Source organism: Syngnathoides biaculeatus, chromosome 3 (assembly GCF_019802595.1).
Source record: "Syngnathoides biaculeatus isolate LvHL_M chromosome 3, ASM1980259v1, whole genome shotgun sequence".
NCBI lineage: Eukaryota > Metazoa > Chordata > Actinopteri > Syngnathiformes > Syngnathidae > Syngnathoides > Syngnathoides biaculeatus.
The window spans coordinates 25,616,587-25,642,910 of NC_084642.1; the positions used below are offsets into that span (position 1 = coordinate 25,616,587).

General features: G+C 40.2%; 1 protein-coding gene across 1 annotated transcript in view; it reads right to left on the bottom strand.

Moving 5' to 3' along the window:
• Positions 1 to 26,324, bottom strand: part of gpc5a (glypican 5a) — a 110,712-nt gene that overhangs the window by 27,994 nt on the left and 56,394 nt on the right. The window contains exons 7-8 of the mRNA XM_061815146.1: positions 19,861 to 19,981; positions 4,214 to 4,376 (exon numbers count right to left, since the gene is read on the bottom strand). Of these exons, the coding sequence (XP_061671130.1) occupies positions 4,214 to 4,376; positions 19,861 to 19,981 (284 nt within the window). The remainder of the gene's footprint in view (positions 1 to 4,213; positions 4,377 to 19,860; positions 19,982 to 26,324) is intronic.

Below are 26,324 nucleotides of genomic sequence, written 5' to 3' on the forward strand. Positions count from 1 at the left end.
ACCATTAATTAATAAGAGTCACACCTAAAGAGTCTTTTTCCATGCCCTCATTGTACTTACTTCTTAGAAATCGATTTATGTCTCTCCATGCTGCCACTGTGTCTGACAGATGTTGTTTTGCAGTACAATGCTCGCAAGGCAGGCCGTCACAATGTCTCCAGCTGAATCGAGGCTGGCCAGATAAGAGGTCTCAAGCTGCCAGTTGGGTTTAAGCGTGGAAAGAAAAATAAAACTTCGTCGTCTTCTAGTGTAGTCTTTACTGTCAGGTCATGGAAAGCCAAGGTTTTATGTTGAATAAAACAAAAGCTCCAATTCTTTTTGTTTTATTACTATGTTGCACTCATGCAAGGACGTCCAAAAAAAAAAGCAATGTCTCAATTTGTTGACATCTGTTTTTTTATTGTGATTACAGTAACACAGAATGTGCTTTCGCCTTTACATTTTCAGGGAGATGTTAGAGTTTAGCTCATTTAACTTTGTCTAATTAGAACCTTATAGAGTTTCTAGATGGTTTTTTATTAGAATCTCACAGCTTGGAGCAGGATAGTAAAACACCACAGCAAGAGGCGCAAAACTGCACTATAATATATATCTTAAATTGAGCAAGGTTTTATGTGATTAATCCAGGTGTATATTTATCTCCTAAACCTCTAGCATGAAAGAGCTAAACATTAAGATTTAATGATTTAAAGCCTTTTGGTTTCTAACAAACAGTCATTAGTCAGCTCATATTCACCTTGCTCTGATTATCCACGCACAATTATACATTTAAACGAATTGAAGTGCCAAGATGTTAAAATTAAGTGTGTTGCAAAAAAGCAATAAGGTGCAAAAACGTACACACCCGTAGTTGTGAAGGATAACAGACCACAAATGAAGCTTTTCTTTTTTTTTTTTTTTTTTTTTAAACAGCTGCACTTATTTGGTCAACAACAATTAGTTACTCCTGGCTATAATGGTCTAAACTTTAAAATAATCAGTTCCAATGCTGCAAAATGATTTGCCACTTAACCTGACATGATATATGTACTGTAAATGTTTTGTTCCCCTGGGGCTGAAAAGGACTAATTACCTTTACATTAGTGTTAGTAACAATAGTGTCAATGCCCAGCATCCAACTCTTATCAATCGTAAAGAGGGTAGATTTAGTCAAACAATAAAAGCGTGTGCACCGAGATCCCATAACGCCATTGAAACACAAGCAACATTCTCACTAAATGAAAGCAAAATACATGAAAAACAAATAAAGATACCACTTAATAGGTTAACGTTACTTTATGCAGCACAGGAAAAAGAAAATTGAGGTTGGAGCTTCCATGCCAAGACTGTTTTTGAACCTAGGTACAGTGCATGAACTGACAAGATTTATTTTAAACAATTTTTGTGTGTGTATACGTTTTATGTATACCAGTAATTTTATATCTACTTTATGACCAGCAATCTCAAGGGAGTCAAATCCCCGTCACTTTATTATGGCAACAAGCTGTGGCGCATTGGCGATATTTGCCAGGCCAGTCGCCTTTTCATGCAGTTGTGAGAGAAAGGAGGGAAGATATAAAAGAGATGTAGGAGAAAGAGCTTTCATATCTCTTCGCTATCATGTTTTAGTGAAGGTTCTTCATCATCTGTGTCTCGATTATTCAGGGAAAGATTTAAAAAAAGAGCAGCTAGACCTAAAACTCTTGGATGAGAGTACATGTCTGAAAACCAGGCTTGATGCTCCAAGTTCAGGGAAAAATAATTTAGTTATGACTTCTGAGTGTTCACATAATAATATAATAATGACTACGAGAGTTCTCATGTATTAGTAAAGTACTGATTTCTGACTACTTGTGGGTTGGGAAACTGTCACGTTAGTTCACTGGTTTCTTGGTTTACGTGATGACAGGATCGCATGGTCTCATGTTGCTTCTTGTCAAGTTTTACAGATCTCATGTTAACGTAATTCTGCCTAATGAGGATAATCCATGAAATCAGCCTTCTATTGTTCGCATTGAACTTTATCAATTCTATTTTCTCATCAGACTATGCCATCGACGGCACATTCTGCTCATAATGCTCAAAGATAAGAGAGAAGGATTATAGACAGCAGTGGAGGAAAAAAAAAGCAAATACAATTTTAAATGGTATTTGAGCTGCAATTGGATGTGAAAAAAAAACATTATCTACAATACACCTCCCCAAAAAGCTCTCTATTTTGTTTTCCACTTTGATTTACTCGATTATTGTTGGTTGTACAGTCTCCCGTGACCCTTGTGAGGATAAGAGGCTCAGAAAATGACAGCAGATGGATGGTTTTACAGTCACAGTTCATATTTTATGTGTCAGTATGATTTTTCTTATTGACATTTTACACTTAGAATAATGAAAACTAGCATCAGTGACAGCAACTGCAGAAACTTTCAAATTCTCGGCTTGTAATTAGCAACAGCCAAAAAATAATTACTTTTCACTCTCCAGAGAGAAGTGTAGTGAGTTGACTGAAATGATTTGGTGCAGCTGGAGGAGATTTGCACAGCTTGGTGCGCTGTTCACAAAAATGTGTTCTAATCAGAAGAGAGAAAACCTCTCTGCAACTGGAGTAATATGCCGTAACAAACTGCTTTGTGCACAATTTAACATAGTATTAGTCAAATACTACGACTAGCTATGCTTTCATTAAAAGGCATGGCCACGCTGGATTTACTTTTTTTTTTTTTTAATGGGGTTTTTTGGGGTGGTAGTGTAGTTGCTGCTTGTCGGTTCTGTTTTTGGTGATACTAAAAACTGGTGTATGAGTGTTAAAGCTTAAATGTCCCGTGACATCAATATCCATTTTTTTTTCTACCGTTTAATGCAGACCATGAGTCAAAATGAGTCTTTGACATGGTTTAAGTTTGATATCAATGTGGTTTGTCAGTTGAACGCAATAGGGTTTGAAAACTTTGCAAAAGACAGGATTTGAAACAAATGACAGTGTGACATAGTTACGGAAATTCTTATTCAAGTACCTGATTAATTCATGTTTGGCACCCACTATCGCAACTCAGCTGAACGGCAACAGAGCATTATTGAGTTTTAAGCAAGTGGGTCTCAGCCGTACCACTATAATCTTTACATCTACACAAAAGTGTTCTGCAACAATACTGAACTATATTTCAAATGTTTTAATGTAGCTGTGGTGGAGGAAATAGCAAATCTTGCATTCATTGTCCCCACCAATGATCAATGTTCAATTCTAGTCAATGGGAGAGGATGACAGTGATTACCTCAATATATCCCTCTCCCATGATAATTTTCACCCACGTTCCCTTTCAAATATTAAAGGGCAGTGCACTGACACGAATGCTTGGCCGCCCTAAGCTTCTAGACGCTAGTGGACATCGTGCTATGGACCAATATGAGCAAAGTTGTTTTCCATATTTAACAGGGAAGAAGAGTGACCCAATCAAAGCAAAATTTACTGACATGTTGCAAATCTGCGAGATATCTGGGCACTTCAACTGCCAGGCATAAAAGATCATCCATCTTGAAAAATGACATTCTGGACATATGCAACCCAAATTATTTTGCAAACCCAATAAAAGGACATAAACAATTGTAAAGAAAAATGATAGCATGGGACTTTTAAGGCAGGGTGTTGTGCCTTGAGACTAGTGAAAGATGTCACAGCCTCAGATGAACCATCATGAAAAAAAACTTCCCTAGGTCCAGCAGCCTCTATACGGACGGGAACATTTACATCGCGAGAATGACTTGTTTGGATGACCAGCCGCCACCACCACCCTCACTGTCGCCATTGGCAAAATGGGAGGGATGATTAATCTTGTGGTTAGCGTGTTTAATGATGAGAGGGGAGAGGAGGTATCCATGCGATGTGAGGAAGGTGTGAAATTAGAGTCACAGTCCTGTGATTCATCAGGGGATACTGATCCTCTCTGAAGCAATAATTTTTTAAGTAACGGGCCTTGATTGCCTTAATGTCCCCATTGAAACTATTATCTTTCATGACTATTATTATGTGTGTCATAAACTGGAGTCTGGGATAACTCTTATTAAGATTATCCAGTAAAATTACTATAAAATGATGATTTGATGAACTAGAATAGAGGCAGTGAGATTAATCCGTCCTTCAAAAATGTATTTTTTTTAACCTCCCAAACTCTGCAGGTGCATTATAAATAAACATTACTAAAAATATTTCACGTGATGTTTAGAAAAGCTTGTGACTTACATTTGGAGACACTCTGGATGTTCTTCTTGATCTCTCCATCAGCTGACCCATCACAGCCGTCCTCATCGTCACAGTCGCCGCTGTACGGTCCTTCTGCATTCCCACTTCCTGTTTCAATTTGGTCCAGCGTGCCCAGTTTAGGAATAGATTTTCCTTGCAGCAGCTAGTGGTGCAAACACAGATTTTTTTTTTCCCTATAAATATCAAGTTACTTTACTGTCTTTAGTTAAATCCATGTTTTTGTATAATATTGACTTTTTCTCCAAGCAAAATGAAGAGACAAAAGACACACAACCTCATAATGCTTCAAAAATCATTGAACGATATAGCATTATTGTGTCAAAGTTTAGCATGTACACAATTGACATTTGATTTTTATATTACATAGAAAATCTATCTCGCAGTTCTGAGGACTCTCGTTCAAATCTGGCCATGCTTCTCTGGAGTTTGCAGGTTCTCCCTGAGTACTTTGGTTTCCTCCCACAATTCAAAAAACATGCATGGTCGGTTGAGTGAAGACTCTAAATTGCTTGTAGGTGTGAATGTGACTGTGAATGGTTGTTTGTTTATGTGTCCTGTGATTGGCTGGAGACCAAGGTGGTCAAGGTGTCCTGCGCTTCTCGCCCAAAGTCACCTGGGATAGGTTGCAGCACGACCGCGACCTTAGTGACGATAAGCAGGACGAAAAATGAATGAATGAATGAATGTGCACATGTTACATTCACTTTCAAAGGTCACGATGTTTCAGGCTTACAATGTATGACACGGATGATACGCAATCAGAAGGAACCAAAACGGAGAGAAAGTGCAAATAAGTGAAAATCAAGCATTAATCTCCATGCCAAAACATGTTTATTTACCTAAATGTTTCAAACGTTAATTCTAGTAAAAGAATTAATTGGCTCACGCTGAACAGTCACAAAAAGCATTTTTTTTAATCCGTCCCATCTTCTTCTTGGAATAGGAATCTTCATTTAGTCTTCATAGGGCAGCCTTTATTAAACTGTGTTATTGTTGATTAAGAAAGAATTAAACATACCTGAAAAATCCTTTTGGTAGCCTAGTCTAAGCAAGAATGCATTTAGTTGGGTACTTCCGTGTGACCTGCACTGGCTTACGGAGCGCTGACGGTTTTTGGGCGGTATCAAGGGAAGTGCAAAACACTAATTGGAAGATTTGGATTCAAGGAGCATCATAGGAAACAGGGGGGAATGTTTAGTGCTGATCAGAAAGATATTGTATATGTTAATTAGTTACCGTTTTGTTTCAGTACGAGAGAGCAATAATGTCACAGGTGGAAAGGCTGAGTTGTGTCCACATGCAATTAGACTGCGGTCATTACATCTCATCATGGCACTAATATGAGCATGTACAAGTTTGATATTTGTTGCCAGATTGGATTCTTTGGTGTGGAACATACTAATAGATATACATAACAGCCACAACATTGCACTGGGCAAATGTTTTATTTCATTTTTTTTTTTTGTTCAATGGCCACTGTTCTGTGTTCAGTGTTCATCTTACATGTACACCCTAATCCTACACAATCTGCCATTTAGTTTCTTCTTTTCCTTTCGGCTTGTCCCGTTAGGGGTCGCCACAAAGTGTCATCTTTTTCCATCTTAATCTATCTCCTGCATCTTCCTCTCTAACACCCACTGCCCTCATGTCTTCCCTCACAACATCCATCAACCTTCTCTTTGGTCTTCCTCTCGCTCTTTTGCCTGGCAGCTCCATCCTCAGCATCCTTCTACCAATATACTCACTCTCTCGCCTCTGTGGACATGTCCAAACCATCGAAGTCTGCTCTCTCGAATCTTGTCTCCAAAACATCCAACTTTGGCTGTCCCTCTAATGAGCTCATTTCTAATCCTATCCAACCTGTTCACACCAAGCAAGAACCTCATCTTCATTTCAGCCAGCTCCAGTTCTGCTTTGTCTTGTTTCTTCAGAGCCACCGTCTCTCATCCCTATACCATGGCCGGCCTCAGCATTGAACTCAATTTTGCCCTTCATCCTAGCACAGACTCTTCTGTCACGTAACACTCCTGACACCTTCACACATGCTTGGGACCTGTTTCCTCACTTCTTTACCACACGCACCATTGCTCTGAATTGTGAACCCCAAGTATTTGAAGTCATCCACCCACGCAATCTCTTCTCCCTGGAGCCTCACTCTTCTCCCTCCACCCCTCTCATTCATGCACATATATTGTTTTACTTCGGCTAATTTTCATTCCTCTCTTTTCCTGTCCATGCCTTCACCCTTCTCACTGTTCCTCCATTTGTTCCCGTCCAATCTCCCATTTAGTTTGTTTAGAAATGGGACCCACCAAGCATACTGTACATGCTTTGGGAATACTGTCGAGACTGGTACCAGGCCCCAGACCGGCACCAGTCCGTAGATCATTTTTATCGGGCAGCAAAGAACAAAACACAAATGATTACATTGTTTTTTCTTCCGGGTGTCATACTTTGAAAGACAGCCACTTCCATCCTCACCTCATTTCGGCGCTTGACTCTTTGGGGAGTCTTTTTCAATCCAAGCTAGCCCTCGTAAAATTAACCATGGCCACAGGACAGTTCAATGGAGAGTTTCTTTAGAAAGGGTATACAAGACAACAATGAGACAACATAGGGGTCACATACGGCTTGCAAAAAGAAACCTGCATTTAAAAGAAAATACCAAGATTCCGATCTGTGTTACGGGTTCATTGTAACAGGTGATTCACAAGCCCCACACCCACTCTTTGAAATATGCAGTGACCGACTAAAGAAAACGTGAAACCATGAAAACTATATTGCCACATGGAGACAAAACACCCAGCATTGAAAGAAAAGCCCTAAGAATATTTTGAAAGAAGAAAACGGGAACATGAAGGACAGAAAGAAAGGCCACTACTTGCACAAATATGTCCATGCTAAAATCATTCCTGGTCACGGATTGCATTGCTAAAGCTAAGAAGACCTCTACTATGGTGGAATAATTGATTTTAACTGCAACAAAGGACATTTGCAGCAAACTTTGAGGTTTGAAAAGGTTGAAAACATTCCGCTTTTGACAACCACAATAACAAGAATAATGAAATAGCATGGGACATCGAGGCACAGTTACTTGAGAGGATAACGCAGAACAGCTATGCATTATGGTGAGTTGAATTTTTCATGCATTTCTTCTTCTTCTTCTTCTTTTCCTTTCGGCTTGTCCCGTTAGGGGTCGCCACAGCGTGTCATCTTTTGCCATCTGAGCCTATCTCCTGCATCTTCCTCTCTAACCCCAACTGCCCTCATGTCTTCCCTCACCACATCCATAAACCTTCTCTTTGGTCTTCCTCTCGCTCTTTTGCCTGGGAGCTCCATCCTCAGCATCCTTCTACCAATATACTCACTCTCACGCCTCTGAACATGTCCAAACCATCGAAGTCTGCTCTCTCGAATCTTGTCTCCAAAACATCCAGCTTTGGCTGTCCCTCTAATGAGCTCATTTCTAATCCTATCCAACCTGGTCACTCCGAGCGAGAACCTCAACATCTTCATTTCTGCCACCTCCAGTTCAGCTTCCTGTTGTTTCTTCAGTGCCACTGTCTCTAATCCGTACATCATGGCCGGCCTCACCACTGTTTTGTAAACTTTGCCCTTCATCCTAGCAGACACTCTTCTGTCACATAACACACCAGACACCTTTCGCCAGCTGTTCCAACCTGCTTGGACCCGTTTCTTCACTTCCTGACCACACTCTCCATTGCTCTGTATTGTTGACCCCAAGTATTTGAAGTCGTCGACCCTCGCTATCTCTTCTCCCTGTAGCCTCACTCTTCCCCCTCCACTTTTCTCATTCACGCACATATATTCTGTTTTACTTCGGCTAATCTTCATTCCTCTCCTTTCCAGTGCATGTCTCCATCTTTCCAATTGTTCCTCTGCATGCTCCCTGCTTTCACTGCATATGACAATATCATCTGCGAACATCATGGTCCAAGGGGATTCCAGTCTAACCTCATCTGTCAGCCTATCCATTACCACTGCAAACAGGAAGGGGCTCAGAGCTGATCCCTGATGCAGTCCCACCTCCACCTTAAATTCCTCTGTGACACCGAAGGCACACCTCACCATTGTTCTGCTGCCATCATACATGTCCTGTACTATTTTAACATACTTCTCTGCCACACCAGACTTACGCATGCAGTACCACAGTTCCTCTCTTGGTACTCTGTCATAGGCTTTCTCTAGATCCACAAAGACACAATGTAGCTCCTTCTGACCTTCTCTGTACTTTTCCACGAGCATCCTCAAGGCAAATAATGCATCTGTGGTACTCTTTCTAGGCATGAAACCATACTGTTGCTCGCAGATACTTACTTCTGTCCTGAGTCTAGCCTCCACTACTCTTTCCCATAACGTCATTGTGTGGCTCATCAACTTTATTCCTCGAAAGTTCCCACAGCTCTGAACATCCCCTTTGTTCTTAAAAATGGGAACTAGAACACTTTTCCTCCATTCTTCAGGCATCTTTTCGCCCGCTAGTATTCTGTTGAATAAGTTGGTCAAAAACGCCACAGCCATCTCTCCAAATTGCTTCCATACCTCTACCGGTATGTCATCAGGACCAACTGCCTTTCCAGTTTTCATCCTTTGTAGTGCCTTTCTGACTTCCCCCTTAGTAATCATTTCCACTTCCTGGTCCTTCACTCTTGCCTCTTCAACTCTTCCTTCTCTCTCATTTTCTTCATTCATCAACTTCTCAAAGTATTCTTTCCATCTATTTAGTACACTACCGGCACCAGTCAACACATTTCCATCTCTATCCTTAATCACCCTGACCTGCTGCACATCCTTCCCATCTCTATCCCTCTGTCTGGCCAACCTGTAGAGATCCTTTTCTCCTTCTTTCGTGTCCAACCTGGTGTACATGTCTTCATATGCCTCTTGTTTAGCCTTTGCCACCTCTACCTTTGCCCTACGTCGCATCTCGATGTACTCCTTTCGCCTCTCCTCAGTCCTCTCAGTATCCCACTTCTTCTTCGCTAATCTCTTTCCTTGTATGACTCCCTGTATTTTGGGGTTCCACCACCAAGTCTCCTTCTCCCCTTTCCTACCAGATGACACACCAAGTACTCTCCTGCCTGTCTCTCTGATCACCTTGGCTGTCGTCGTCCAGTCTTCCGGGAGCTTCGGTTGTCCATCGAGAGCCTGTCTCACCTCTTTCCGGAAGGCTGCACAACATTCTTCCTTTTTCAGCTTCCACCACATGGTTCTCTGCTCTACCTTTGTCTTCTTAATCTTCCTACCCACCACCAGAATCATCCTACATACTACCATCCTATGCTGTCGAGCTACACTCTCCCCTACCACTACTTTACAGTCAGTAACCTCCTTCAGATTACATCGTCTGCACAAAATATAATCTACCTGCGTGGTTCTACCTCCGCTCTTGTAGGTCACTATATGTTCCTCCCTCTTCTGGAAATAAGTGTTCACTACAGCCATCTCCATCCTTTTTGCAAAGTCCACCACCATCTGCCCTTCAAAGTTCCTTTCCTGGATGCCGTACTTACCCATCACTTCTTCATCGCCCCTGTTTCCTTTACCAATATGTCCATTACAATCTGCACCAATCACAACTCTCTCGCTGTCTGGGATGCTCAGAACTACTTCATCTAGTTCCTTCCAGAATTTCTCTTTCAACTCTAGGTCACATCCTACCTGTGGTGCATAGCCGCTAACCACATTATACATAACACCCTCAATTTCAAATTTTAGTCTCATCACTCGATCTGATACTCTTTTACCTCCAAGACATTCTTAGCCAGCTCTTCCTTTAAAATAACCCCTACTCCATTTCTCTTCCCATCTACTCCGTGGTAGAATAATTTAAACCCTGCTCCCAAACTTCTAGCCTTACTACCTTTCCACCTGCTCTCTTGGATGCACAGAATATCAACCTTTCTCCTAATCATCATGTCAACCAACTCCTGTGCTTTTCCTGTCATAGTCCCAACATTCAAAGTCCCTACACTCAGTTGTAGGCTCTGTGCATTCCTCTTTTTCTTCTGACGCTGGATCCGGTTTCCTCCTCTTCTTTGTCTTCGACCTACAGTAGCTGAATTTCCACCGACGCCCTGCAGGTTAGCAGTGCCGGGGGCGGGCGTTGTTAACCCGGGCCACGACCGATCCGGTATGGGATTCTTTAGATGAACGCTCATATTTGTTTGGCACAGTTTTTACGCCGGATGCCCTTCCTGACGCAACCCTCTGCATTTATCCGGGCTTGGGACCGGCCTACAGATTGCACTGGTTTGTGCCCCCATAGGGCTGCATTGAATTTTTCATGCATTTAACATTCATTTTTAAGACAGTCGTGTGAATTTATTTTTGCTTTATATATACAATATTATATATACAATATTTCAAATAAAACATTTTTGAAGCTGGTGTACAAGGTTGTTTTAAAGACAACCTGAATGAACAGATTGGTCACAGAGATATGGATAAAAACACAGATTTTCCATTCATATTTCTTTTTTTATGGATCACAATGCCATGCATATCTATACAGTCAATACAGTCCAAGACACAAAATGCTGTCACACTGATGGGGGTCAAAGATGATGAATGCTTGCTTCAGTTTACTGTAAATATCACAAAGACGAAGTTGTTGCAATACTCCTCCATTTTCTCTGTGTTCATTCACTGGCCTTCACAGGCTATGGGAACGAATGTTAAAGGCTCTAAATTATTATGATCATCAAAGCATCTCCAAAACTGGGTTCTCTACAGCAGTTGAATGGACATTGTGTGTTATTATCTATATCTCTGTGACCAAACTGTTTGTTCAGTTTATCTTTCAAACAATCTTGTACCCAAGCTTCAAAAATGTTTTATTTTTGTCTTACTTTGATGTTTTGTATCTTTGTTTAAAGTGGCCAAACTAATCATTATTTATTACGACTTGCTTCAAGATTTTTTAACACATCTGTGGAATAGCTTGTCTATTTCTACATGAGTGCATTCGTGAGGTCCAATATCCCCATTGTGTGCTAACTCAGTGCTAATTCATCCCAAATGTGTTTGAAGACCCCTTGTGGTTAGTGTTTCACAGTCATGCTAGAACAGAGAGCGTTTCTATTGAAACTGTTCTAGAATACTCTGATATGAGGAAGAATTAAGATTCAGGGGCAACAAATAAGCCTTGCTTAACCATTGACTGACTTAATACATTCATATAGTGTAGCGTATTGTGCTGGAAGTCTCGTCAAGCCTTAAGTTGCTAAGCCTGTATTTGATCAACTGTAGCTGAGATGAAGGCAATAGATTTACAGTAGCTGTGACTAAATAAGAAGGTTGTTTTACAGAAAATGGTAGTCGCTAAATGCATTGCATGCAAAAAGTATCCATCCCATTTTATCTGTAAGTTTAAGCAACTGATCCTCTACCATCTGTTAGGATTATGATGTAATATTATTGTTGATTGTGTGGAGGAAATAAAGTCCTCTGAGCTACCGCATTACTGGAAATATACAGTTTTTACACAGTGGTTGAGTTGTGAGTAATGTTACACATAGAGTACATTAGGGCTTAGAAGAGTTTGACCTGCAGACATCCTAGTTGCTGATTGAAAGAAAATGCTGTTATAACTCAGACGACTTTGTCTACAATTCACATAAACATACACAGTCTCACATACATTGAAGTGCATCATCAATAAATGACGCAGAAGAACTTTGACTGAACCTCGACAACTGTGCCACAGAAATATTTCTGACAGGCTCCATCACAGTACATGATTTGGCAGCGTTGACAATTGAGGACTGGCAACCGCGGTGTAAAATTGTAAAGCCGGAACGATTTCCTGGCACAGAGCAGCTGCAGCTCTAATAATGAAAACATTATCACAGGCAGGCGTCATCCAGCCCCCATGCAAACGTTAATACCTGCCTCAGGAAAACTACAAGAACACACAAAATGTCTGTATTACCAACGTTCTTTCCCGCCTTTTACCTGATAATTAATAATTCAGAATATATTTTGGGAATATTTTGGTGACCAATTATTCTACGTCCTACTGTGTAAGATAACTAAGTCAACTTTTTTGAGCTTTTCTTTTATGGTTGTAATGTGAGCTCTCTACAGAGAAGGGGACTTTTTAGACGTAGTAAATTGGCACTTTATACTTTAGTGTTATCATTGACCAAATAATATCTGTAAACAGCAGCGAGGCAAAGAAAACACATGGATGCACAATGATGATATTTGCCTGGCAGAGGAGAAATGTGTCAGGACAAGGCACACACCATCATTTTGCCTGTTCCTCATCCCAGCAGGAGTGCTGACAGGCTGTTTATTATCACCATGTGCAGTCTGGGAGCATAAAGAGTATGACAATATGGCGTTGGACACGGGATTTGTAAAACGTCAAACACATTGTTGTTGAAACTCTCTTTTTCACTCTTACAGTAAAAAGTAAGTTTCTTTCGGCTTGTCCCTTTCGGGGTCGCCACAGCGTGTCATCTCAGATGAACGCACATATGTTTGGCACAATTTTTACGCCGGATGCCCTTCCTGACAGTCATCTACTGATAAACACAAAAATAAAGTGGTGTGAAGAAGCGTTTGCAACCTTTTCAAAGTCTTAGTTTTGTAGATAGTGTTGGAATGATTGTTTTATCATGCATTTGTTTTTATTATTCTTGCCTGAACCATTCCCTTTGCGAGCGGCTATGTGACCCAGAGTGTGACCCAGCAACACCTGGAATGGCAATGCCCCCCAGCTGACTTCAAGCAAATACTCCTGAACAGCATAAACATGCTTTAAATCACATGCCCTTCCCATCTCTAAAAGGTTTATCAGGACACTGCTGAAGCTTTGAAGAAATATTTACTTTAGTTTTTGTGTTGGTGTTGCCTTCTGTTTCACCATTTGTACTTAGTAAATTTGTAACGTTGTAATTTTTTTACCTGAGAAAGCAATAAAAAAAGGCACAATGGTGAGGCTGACTCAGAACGTGGTTCAGGGGTGTAGCTGGTCAGCCAAACCCGTCCTCCTCACGAGCCAATTGAAGACCTCTTCTGTCCCTGATATTTGCACATTAGTCCAGTGGTTAGGTGATGAACCTGACAGATAGGTTCCCCCCTTTTTAAATGTTTAAAATCAATAAACAAACATCAATATTTGACAATTTCCCACATAAAGTGTTTTTTTTTTGTTTGTTTTTTTTTGGCACGGTGATTTTATTTATTAAGGGGAAAAAATATTCATAGGTAACCCTGGCCCTGTATAAAAAAGTAATTGGGTCCTAAACCGAATAACCTGCTGGGCCACCTTCAGCAGCAACAAATGAAATCAAGCGTTTTCTATAACTTGCAGTAAGTCTTTCACATCAGTCCATGAAGATATTTTGGTACACTCTTCCTTCCAGAATTGAATGAGTTTGGCGACAAAGGAGGACTTTCAAGCATTAATGACCTTTTTAAATTATTTTCAATCAGATTCAATTCTGGACTTTGACGAGGGAATTCTACAACCCCCCCCCCACCAAGCCATTCAGAAGTTGACTTGCCGGTGTCTTTTGTATCATTATTCTGCTGCAGAACACAAATGCAGTTCAGCTTGAGGTTACAAACTGATGGCTGAACATTCTCCTTCAGAATTTTTCTGATAAAGAGCAGAATTCATGTCCATATCCATTGTCCAAGCTGCTTATCCTCAGAAGGGTCGCCGGAGTGCCGGAGCCTATCCCAGCGAACATTGGGTAAAAGGCGGAATATAACCTTGGTCGTCAGTCAGTCACAGGGCACATATTGACACCATTACTGAGCAGGAATTGATCCCACGATGCCCACATCAAACTCAGGCATGTGTACCACTACACTCGTGACATGGACATGCACACACACACACCTACACACACAGACAGGTTCAAAATAATAATGCAGCTGGCCACAGAGAATCTAAGTGAGCAAATACTGTCTACTATTTCCATCTGCACCAAAATCAGACAGTAAACTATGGCCGCAGGACCCTGGCAATTAGCCCTAGTGTCATGGCTTAAGAGGAGCCATGTATGGTACCCAATGAGGTAGGCCACAGTCTATCACAGCTCTCAGTGCACACACCAAAGCAAATATGCACCCTACAGAAACACTTGTGATCAATCGTACCTCTTTTCAAACGTCTTGGGGCCTATGTGATAAAATCAAAATCATTATTAAACTTGAGTCGTTGGATTTCAGAGCCCTACCGGGTTTGTATACCATTACCATTTCTTTCATGTATTGAGGCCCAAAACCATTTAGTGATTTATAGACCAGTAGCACAACTTTAAAATCTATTCTAAAACTGACTAAAAAAGGACATAAAATGAATTTCATTAGCCTACTAATTAAGGCTGGAATACAATTATTAACATTATCATTTTCATTGTTTTAATTATTTAGAATTATCATTCTCATTTCTGTCATTTAAAGGGAATTTCCATTTAAACTCCAAAGCTCAAGTCCTTCCAAATACACCTACCCTAACCCCTTCCCTAAAATGTTCATGATTCTCTTTGCCAAACATATTTCTCATTCCAATACATAGTTAATAGAAGTGTTGACAACAGTTGTCATATGTCAAGTTTGTCATAGTTTGTTTAGCCCAAATGCAATAAAGAAAGCAAATTGGAGTAAAAGAACTCATTAATGAATGAAAGAGGTGTAATGTCTTCAAACCTAGAAAACATTCCAACTGTTTGAATCGAAGAGCAACAGTACCCGCCCAACTATTTCATTACAGTCAGATATTGTAATTTTGTATGCACATTTTAGACCACAACAAATAAACTGTGAATACATTCTCGAGTGTTAATCTTTCGCACAAAGGGAGGACATATGAATAATGCACAAGAAAAACTGCCGGTCAACCACCACATCAATGGCTGGTAAATAATTCAGAGGAAGAGTGGGTGAGAAGCTGCCGGGCCCTGATTATGATTGAGAGACACGGGGACAGGACCTGCTTATAGATTCTTGATGGGTTTTACCACATCAAGAAGAGAGGACAGCCAAGGAGGAGAGGAGCGTACAAATAATTTATAAGAAAGAGCTGCTGATGAGCAAGATGATGAAATCCAGAGTTTGCATGATGAATTTGTCAATAGCTGCATTTCTATTTTGTTTGCCGACTTGTTTCAGCACTGGATTAATCATGTTACATTTCCATTTGGTTCTCGCATATGCGGGAATTGTTTCCGTACGTCGCTTTGTCAAGGTCACTGGGTAAAATAAATAGGAAGAATAAAGAACATATTCGATATGTAGATGCAACACAACCAACCATGATGTATCGAAGCAAACGTAAAATCGACATCATTCTCATCCTTGTAAAAATCGCCAACGCCGGTCCCTTTACAAGGTTACAGAATTTCACTTTTTACCACCATTCACATTTTTTGAAGCATTTACAAGCCTCTCTCTCTCTCTCTCTCTCTCTCTCTCTCTCTCTCTCTCTCTCTCTCTCCACACACAGACAGCATGTCATTTATGCACCAATACACATGCACTTTAAACTTCCGTATTTTAATAAGGTCCACATCAAGTGATTTACACACAAATTAACCTTTATGATGCACAAACTTGCTCATGTGTACAACTGAATGAGAATGTGTATGCAATCATCAATGCTTTTGCTGGCCATAAACTGGGCTCTGCCATTAACCCACACAAACGTGCCCCTGAAATCTCGTCCTCGCAGAAATGATGAATTCAGATTTCACTGCATCACATCCGCATTTAACAAGTACAGAAAATGAACCACCATTTATATCAAGCCCCATTTTGTCTTGAGTTCAAAACAACTCAAAATACACCCTCTTTGTTTATTCCTCATACAGTATAGGAGTGATTATATACAATAAGTTGAATTTCAATGACAGCTCACACTGTGTACGTCGGCGACTAATGAGAAGCCAATCAACTCAAGTTCCAAAGTGAGGACAATCAATGGCGCACTCAAGTACTGTTAACAGTAACAAAGGAAGAAACCAATCACTCCACACTAAGTCCAAACAATATAAAGGAACAAGGTATTATATAAAATTGTTCCTAAGAGGACAAACCTCAGAAGAGACATATTCATAAAAATGTCAGTATGGCTAAAACATCAGTGAAGGCAATATTGTCAGCCACAGAACGTTGCTGCTGTAGTAAAGCTATCACGGGGTTTTCTAATTAATTTAGAATTGTTATCAAATGTATTAAATGTATTTGTCATCGTTTTCCACCCTATTTATCAAGGTAAACTCGAGTAATCATTTTAAGATAAGTTTTAAAACGGAGTAGATTTGTTGTGGAAATCAAACCAGTTTGCGTGTGATCATAGAAATGAAAAAGCCGTCCATTTTTTATACTCCAGATCCTGGTTAGGGTGAGCTGGAGGCAGTCCCGGCCGACTTCAGGCCAAAGGTCGACTACACCCTGGACTGGTCGCCAGTCAATCACACGGCACATATAGTGACAGACACGCATTCACTCTCAAATTCACACATCAATGAATGTAGGTTGTCTGCATTAAAGTCAAGGAACTGCACATACACCAACAGTTACTAGAAGTGAAACAATTAAGGATTAAACCATTTTATATTGACAGCCTTTTTCACTCGGGACTTCCCTCACTATTTTGCCAAAAGATCAAGTCCTTCGTAAAACTCCCCTTCAACTGATAACAATTAACTCCGACCGCAAAGCTACACTTGAAACAATAGGACAGCCCACCATAGCAGGACTAACAAAGCACATCAAGCATATTTGGACAAAGAAGCAGTATAAAAATATCCAAGGCTAATTGATTTGTTCTCATAAATCCTCCACCACTTGACTGTGATTGAATGTGAAGAATTAGAATTAAATCTATGTTAAAGTGTTTTGTTAAGCAGCAGTGCCATTTGTCTTCATACAGAACTTTTGTGAAAATTAGAAGGCTTAAGTCAAATTACATAACCATGTTAAGTAGGTTTGTCTGATCCGGAGGGGTAAAATTATTCATGGAGTAAAAAGGAAAATGCAAATGAACCATAATTGGGCTCACAAGCAAGATGACAAAGCCCTTGCCTTTAACAACAGTCTTTAGTCAAAGAAGGAATGCCATTAGGCTTGAGAGCACCAAAGATGTTAAGATAATTAATATTTCTGTTTCTTTGCAGGTTGAATGATCATAAAAGCGCCTTCATTAGCTGGTTCATCATTGAAGGGGGGGAGGAAGGCTAGTTTTGTATTGGAAAGTGGGAAACACCAAATTCCATTTTGTTTTGTTGTGTTCTTGTTTTCCCAAAGGAAGCCATCACACTTGAAAAGATCACAATGGAGCGGATAACATACGGTCAAGAAAAACTTGCATGCATTCCATTGTTTAAATTCAAACCCAACAAGCAAAGGAAATGTTTAATTTATGGAAGGCAACGGTTGAGTTTAAAGTGTACCTGTTGCACAGCTCACCGCAAACTGAACTAATCATTGAGTTCTGTCTCCTTAAAAATAATCACTGATACCCATATAAGGTCATGTTTATATTAGTTATTAGCTTGCTGGCATGTATTCTTGCAACAATATGCAGCCTAAGTCTTCAGTGGGCAATGCACCTGACTGGCCACCTTATTGTTCCAATTGAGTTGGACCCAGCTTAAAAAAAAAAAAAGTCTTGTATGTGTTTTGGTAGGGTCATAATGTGTGTTAGTTATCATGCCAACAATACATGTACGGGTTGCTACTGGGTCACTCCATAGTCCAATATTTTCAACTGTAATTTTTAATTTCCTTTGGGAGCAGCTTATTGAATTGCTGCAAAACTCAGAGGGAACTTTGGATAGTCTTTGATCACCTTGAAGCTGATCACTGGCTGAATTGTTGCCATTCTGGTTGTCCTTCGATCCATTCGAATGGCGGTCTTCTGTCACTTTGGTTTTACTTTCCATTTTAAAACATTACAGATCATTTTAGCAAAGCTCCCTATCATATTCTCCACTTCTTTATACATTCCCGCCCACCTCCAACTAATGTAATTACTGTGAATATTTATGTCATGTAATTAAAGTAACGGAACACTGTTCTTCCGAATAATGTCTAAAATGATCTATTTATTCAGATTTTGTACAAACAAACGTAAATGACGTGCTAGCTTGATCCTTAAATAAAGACCACGTAATTTAAAGTTAGCACAGCATAAATTATCGCACTGATTGAACTTCATGCTGCGATTAATTTGAACATGGCCCTTTCAATTATTTATTCAATCACACGGGCCCAGCAGGATGCATAGCATGAATGTTGGGTCTGTTGGTTTTCCATTATTCCAATACACCTACTAGTAATTTATTGCAACTGTGCATGTGACAGAATTCTGTCGGATAAGATATAAGATAACAACTAGCCAGCCTTAATGAAAAACATCTTTAAAGTTTGCCTTTGAACTTTATTTCATATAACTTCATTGAATGATAACTGACTTTTTCCTAATGTGCTTCTGTAGTTGCAGAACTGCAATTTAGCTACTGTATACTGATACTGCTGCACTACAGTCTTATGTAGCTGTGCATTTTATCATAGACATTTGGCTCACACAGACAGTTCACTCAGACTTATACTTAGTTTAATTTTAGTTTGTCGGAAATCAACTTTTTGCAAGTGTTTTCTCCCGACCTTTTTTATAATTCCGGTCTTCAGTAAGATGATAGTTACTGTTCCACATGACGGTGTGGGTTCAGAAAAACAATAACTCATGGCTCGCCCATCATTCAAAATCCTCTGACATATGGACACAAAATATTGAAACATTGAGAAGGATTTGACAATTAAAAGCCAATTATAATCTTTCCTTTCACTGCAGAGACATTCTGTCATATATCAGAAAAAAATATGGCTATATAGGGAGTCAGTCATTGGTGAGGAGATACAGGAGTTACTTGATGACTACGGATGACTTGAAAGTAACGGAATTGAGAGCATAAGTGGCTCAGTCAATGGATGGATGGTAATCGGGAGCGTGGAACAGACACGTAATGCCTGGATTTGACTACCCAGGCGGCCCACAGTTCATGACCATAGGTGAGGGTAGGAACGGAAGATGTCAGTCATTTTCAGGACATTCATGAGCACATCCTGCAGCCTTGTGTTGACTTCTTTAATTAAGCTTCAGGAGCTTGGTTTCAGCGCACATTACATGCAGTGCACGGCTCATAAACGTAAGAAGGGATGTGTCTTTGGTCAGAGTGTAGAGCAGTGCAGGGAAGTATACTTTGAAAATGTACTTGGCTGCATTTGGCTACATCAAAATGGCAAATGACTAAACACAGCCTATCAGAAGAATCATCTTTAGAAGGAGGAAGTGAGGTGAAAAAATTCTGAGATTTTGCTGCAATTGAAAAATGTAAATCAAATACCTTTTCTCCCAGTAATATAATTAATTAAAAATATGTAACTTTTGTAATTTAATTACCTAACTGTGTTGTATAATTCAATACTCCCCATCACTAGGAGTCAAGGATCCGGGTTGAATGAGTGGTGAATCTACTTTGAACAATTGAATATCAATAGATTATATATCATATACTTTGCTAGCAGTTTTAAAACTGCAAAGTTTCCTTGAAGTGCATAAACACAGAAGCAAAACGGCCCACCTGATTGATATGCTTTAGCTTGTCAATGATTTGATGGATCACGGAGTCAGCTCCTTTCACTTTGACCTCAGGGTTCGCAGCTTGAGCCTTGATACCATTTCCCACCACGCGCAGAGTGTAGCTGTGAATACAAGAACAAGGTGACTTGATGGTGTCAGAACAGTACCAGCAAACAAGTCTCGTAGCCAGTCCTCTTTGGGTATCAATATTAAGTAATTAATATTCAGAAGGCACACATAGTGGAGGTGATAGTGGAATTAAACAAGGACTTGCAATGTGAAAGAATTACCATTTGGAATAAAACAATTAAACCATAGCGAGTACAATGTATACTACCGCTGACTTATGACGTACAACTTGATGTTCCTCCAGTATTTGCTACATTGACTCTTATTTGAAAGCAGTTCAGTGCTCATTTTGCTTGGTAACGAGACGTCAGTTCACCTCAAGGTGTATTGTCTTTTCACCGTTTGGAAGTCAGCGAGTGAGCAGGATTCAGTGAATTTACACACATCTCCAGCCCCCTCCCCCCTCCCATAAAACTGAATTCAATGAATAGATCCAGAAAAATACACAGAGGGCTGATCAACTTTCTGTTTTATATGCACGTTACATTCGAGACAAAAGCAACCACGGTGTAACTACGCTTAATATGAAAACTGCAAGACAAAATCTGTGTGCAAAGAGATGGTTAGGTCTTAGTCAGTAACAAATGAGAGGAATTTGAAGTGAGTTGGGGTCAAGAGTAGAGGATATGAATAAATAAAGCGCAGGAAGCACGGTGTCTAATTTATTTAAAAGAAAATATGGGTGGTAGAATTCAAATTCTGTCATATTGTCTGCATTGTACAAATGTATTTTTTATGTTCCCTTTAAACTGACTGACCGGAGCTTTCAGGGGAGTTTATTTCAACAAATACCTGAGAGAAATGTTTAATACAGATGATAATACAGTGAAGAAAATAACTATTTGAACACCCTGCTATATTGCAGGTTCTCCCACATAGAAATCATGGAGGGGGCTGAATTTTTCATCGTAGGTGCATGTTCACTGTGAGGGAGATAATCGTAAAAGAAAAATCCAGAAAAACAATGTGTGATTGTTTAACGATTTATTTGTGTGATACAGCTGCAAATAAGTATTTGAACACCTGTCGATCAGCTCCAATTCTGACTCCCAAAGACCTGTTAATCCGCCTTTAAAAGTCCACCTCCACTCCATGTATTATCCTGATTGCCAATCAACTTGAGGAAAAAAGATCCACTGTTGGAGCAGAAAATGGAAGAAACTAAACATGACGGTCATTCTCAATTGGATTGGAGCCCCATGCAAGACATCACCTCGTGGGGTCTCAATATGATCCGTAGAAAGGTGAGGAATCAGCCCAGGACTACACGACAGGACTTGGTCAATGACCTGAAAAGACCTGGGACCACCGTTTCCAAGGGGACTGTTGGTAATACACTAAGACGTCATGGTTTGAAATCAGGCATGACACGGAAGGTTCCCCTCCTGAAACCAACACATGTCAAGGCCCGTCTTAAGTTTGCCAATGACCATTTGGATGATACAGAGGAGTCAGGGGAGAAGGTTTTGTGGTCAGATACGACCAAAATGGAACTTATTGGTCATAATTCAACTAACCATGTTTGGAGGAGGACGAATGATGAGTTCCATCCCAAAAACACCTTCCCTACTGTGAAGCATAGGGGTGGTAGAGTCATGCTTTGGGGGTGTTTTCCTGCACATGGGACAGGACGACTGCACTGTATTAAGGAGAGGATGACCGCGGCCATGTATTGTGTGATTTTGGGGAACAACCTCTTTCACCTCAGTCAGAGCATTGAAGATGGGTCGTGGGTGGGTCTTTCAACATGACAATGGCCCAAAGAACGCACCCAGGAAAATTTAGGAGTGGCTCCATAAGAAGCATATCAAGGTTCTGGCGTGGCCTAGCCAGTCTCCAGACCTAAACCCGAAAGAAAATCTTTGACTTGACTCAGTGTTTCTCAGCGACAGCTCAGAAACCTGTCTGATCTAGGAAGATCTTTGTGGAGGAGTGGGCCAAAATCCCTCCTGCAGATTGTGCAAACCTGGTGAACAACTACAGGAAACGTTTGACCTCTGTAATTACAAACAAATGTTACTGTACCAAATATTAACATTGATTTTCTCAGGTGTTCAAATACTTATTTGCAACTGTATGATGTAAATCATTTTAAAAAAATCATCCATTGTGATTTCTGGATTTTTCTTTTTAGATTCTCTCACAGTGGACATGCACCTACGATGAAAATTTCTGACCCCGCCATGATTTCTAAGTGGGAGAACATGCAATATAGCAAAGTGTTCAAATACTTATTTTCTTCACTGTACATTTTAGTCCCTGAAAAGGAAACACAAATATAGTGTAGTGTATATAGTTTGGGATAAAAATATAATTCATTTAGGAGAAAACAATAAGTCGTATGAGATCCCTGCGTTATTTCTTGTTTAGCATGACTTTAAATGGGGCGTCACATCTCTTCTTTGGATATGTAAAACTTCAGGACAAAGTGATGAAAAAACTCTCTCTCGTACTCTGAAGGTTGCTACATCAATGAGTTTAAAGTTCTTGATAACCGTTGCTCTTTTGACAAACGTGAACACAAAAATGATACATGTAGGGGGTAGGGGATTTGTATCACAAATTTAATGTGATCTCACGTGGGAGTCTAGAAGGGAAAGAAAAACAAAGAACAGATAAACATTGGTAGAAGGAGGATGGACTTGTGAAGTGAGGGTGTTAAGAGGCCCTGAGGTGCAAAGGTAGATATCTGAGCGTGGGTTCCTGTTCTTGTTAATTTAAACCCAAATACACGCCACTCTGTAATTTAGTAGACTGCAAATTGGATTTATATTGCATACAACACAATTCAGGCAAGCTGATCAATCTCCCGAATGTCTGGCCATTCCAGTGCGCCCCTGGAACAGGTGGATTTGGCAGAAAAAGAGGAAGGAAAAAGAAAAAGCAAGAAAACCCTTCCAAGCCAGGGCAGCTGAAGCCCGGGATCACTGTTCAAACAACACTTGGAGCAGATGTGCACCGCCTGTTTCCTTCCCAACGGAGCTTGTCCATGAGCTACCCAGGCACCCAAAAGGCTAGCGCGAGGCGGGGGGTCTGATGTGTCCACGTGAGAGGTGCAGCTTCCTGATTGAGCCAGTCTTTAGCAAGGTGGTCCAATGAGCGCGACACCGTAAATGGAATGGTTCCCTAACCCCTCCGGGGGCCAAAGGGGAGATAAACCAACTCTTAATGTTACTTTTTCGTCTGAGAATTATTTTATGCTTTAAATAATTGCAGAAAATATTAGTTATTGGATCTAAGTGAATGGAACCAGTCTCTGGCTTTGTATTGCCACATCCTCTTCAATCCCCGTAATGAATGTTTTAATTGTATGCGGCTGTTGAGAACACTGTAATATTTGCCATGTGGCATGTTTCTTGTGTGAAGTGCAACATCCCTTCTGGCTCTGTTGACAAACAGATTTGACATCAGACACCTAAGTTTGCAGAAATACAATCACGAGTGGCGCTGTTGTGATGGTAAACACAGAGTGTTCAGGCAAAGTTCCTTAAAATGTCACACAATATTCAAATTTGATGAAGCTATGTTTGGGTGATAACTTTCAATTGCTGGGTACAGTCACTCTTCACTGCATGTGCGTCCCTTATGTTCCATCCATTCCCCCAGATGTCTTCAGGAATTGGATTTCAAAGGACTAATGGCCTTCGAACCCTGGACCAAGCTAGATTTCCACATTTTTAGGTCAGGACACATGGGTTTTCTGATGCCTGGGAGTCCAGCTGCTAATTGATTTTAAGTCCGAGTCAGGAGGCAAAATTCCTAGTCGAGTCTCCGCTTTGATGAGCTCCTTTCGACGGGCTGGTAATTCATTTAGCATCCATGTAAGATAAACCAGGCTTCCCCATGGCCGTCTGTCTCGGTCGGAGAGAAGGAATGACAAATGTGAGCATTCCTCCAAAGAATTTTGTATTTTTGTAAGAATCAGTCATGGAAAAAGTTATCTTGGTCCGCCAACCATGCCATGAAACTACGAGGCGCCAGTGGAAATTCAGCTCATGGAGGTCGAAGACATAGAAAAGGTGTAAAGACACTTGTTAAGCAGAAAGTCCAAGTCGTAGTCCCAACATTGAAATTCCCCACATTCAGTTCCATACTCTGTGCTCTCCTCTTTCATGCCCAAGAACCCTTTTTACCTCTCCTTCGTACTCAACCCATAGCATCTGTATTTCCACAAGCCCCCTGTAGGTAAACAACATCACTGCACTGGCTTGTCCGCCACACAGAACTGCATTGAATATTTTTTCATTTTAAACATTATTAATTATTTGCATTTTCCTCATGATCCTGAGATGTGTTTGTCTTTGATTTTTAATTCAATTTCTTTTGGAGTTTCCGGAACTCCTGCCTTGCCTTTTGCTTTCTGCACTAGGACATTCAACTGCCTCCAACCTTTGAATTTGACAGCTGTTTGTTTGAACTTCCCATTATTATGTCTGTATTTAACAGTAGTACTTTGCATGTTTAACATCTTTTCTCTGTCCTGTGAAAATTACTACTTTTCCCTACGCAAGACGGCCCTTTGTTAAATGGGATTTATTTTTGGACATTTTCCTACTTTGTGTATTAGAAAAGCTACGTATCCACTTTTCTTATTTTGTACTTTGTGTGAACAAACCACACCTACTCATTAGTAGCCTCCTTTTATTCTAACTTTATATGTAATAAATAATTTAAAGTAACTCCTTTTATGCTCTGTGTCTGCTTTGGGCTTCTAACAGTATCTAAGGGTTACAAAAACTCTTGCCATTGTCCAAATATGACCTAATTGTACACGGGAGTTGACCTTTTACTATAATCAGTGAGTGTGTAGCAGAACATACAATTAATGCAAATGATTCAAATCAGAGTTGACCTTTCACGAGTGACCTGTCTGCCAGAATTTATTTCATCACTGGACACAACTCCCTGTGCAAAAACTGTCAAGTAATCCTTCTTAGGTCAGATTTAGTGTATGCTTAAAAAAAAAAAAAAAAAAAACAATTTCAGATGTGGTTAATCCCATATGTTCCTTCCAGCTGTCCTGAATTATAATCCTACGTAACAAAGTCACCTTTTTCTTAACCTTGATTACGGTTTATTCATTCAGTGTGCCCGGTTGTAACATAGAAACTCTATGGGGGAAGCATTTTGGTTTGCATGTTCTCCCTGTGCCTGCATTATATTTTCTCTGGGCACTCTGGTTTCCTCGCACATCGCAAAAACATGCATTAATGGAAAACTCTAAATTGCTTGTAGATGTGATTGTGCCCTGCGATTGGTCGGCAACCAGTTCAGGGTATATCAGGGCGTTGGTCTGGTTCCTGCCCGAAGACAACTGGGATAGCCGGCAGCACTCCAAATGACCATTGTGATGATAAGCGGTTTAGAATAATGGATGGCTCCAAAATCATGACATATAGCAATTTCTTCCCAGTTCTGTCTGCTGAATGCACTGTTACAACCAACAACTTTTACCTGTCAGTATACTGTATTTCACAGACTGTACGTACGTTAGCATGTACCAACACTCCCTATAAATTTGAGAAAATATATGAAAATATCTCCACTTAAAGTTCTACAGGGCTTTTTCCGTCCGAAACGAGAGGAACTACGATCCCCGAGCTCGATTGCGGGCTAATAATGTAGGCTTCCAGAGACCTCAGACCGAGAATTGGGTCAATCAGTATGTAACCCGGTCCACATAGCAATAATCTGTTATCATTTTTTTTTTAAAGAATGTTACATTTGGACATTATAAATTAACTTATATTGTAGCATCAATAAGATAATTTCCATTGAACAGGCGTTACTTGTGTATAAATCATCGTACAAAAACAACAAACTTGGACAGGTGTCACGGAATACATATACCCCAAATTATGTATTCCTTTTCTCACAAGCCAAGCAACCTTGTCAGGTGTTTAGGGAAGGAACAATTGGGCACAACGTAAAGTAGCTACACGGACCACAGCCACCACGACCACTGAATGAATGGCCGTGTTTTTGTCCCAAAAGGAATTTGTTAAAAGTGAAAGAATGGGTGATGACTCAGAGCTCTATTCACCAGAGAAATAATTCATTTGAGATAACATTTCCAAAGAAAGCAAAGTTGTATGTAAACATTTCACGTTTTCCTCACAAATCACTTACTGCTTGACTATTTAAACATTGTTTTTACCACGACTAAACTTGGCACAAGGACGTTTTTCCGCGGTGATGTCATTGTAGTCATGTATCATGAATACGAGTCCATGAGTTTGTGGGTGTGTGCAAGTGTGTGTGAGTGAGAGACATGTAGCCGTGTGTGTAAACCTGAATTTGTCCTCATTTCCATTTCACTTTACAAACTTTGTTATG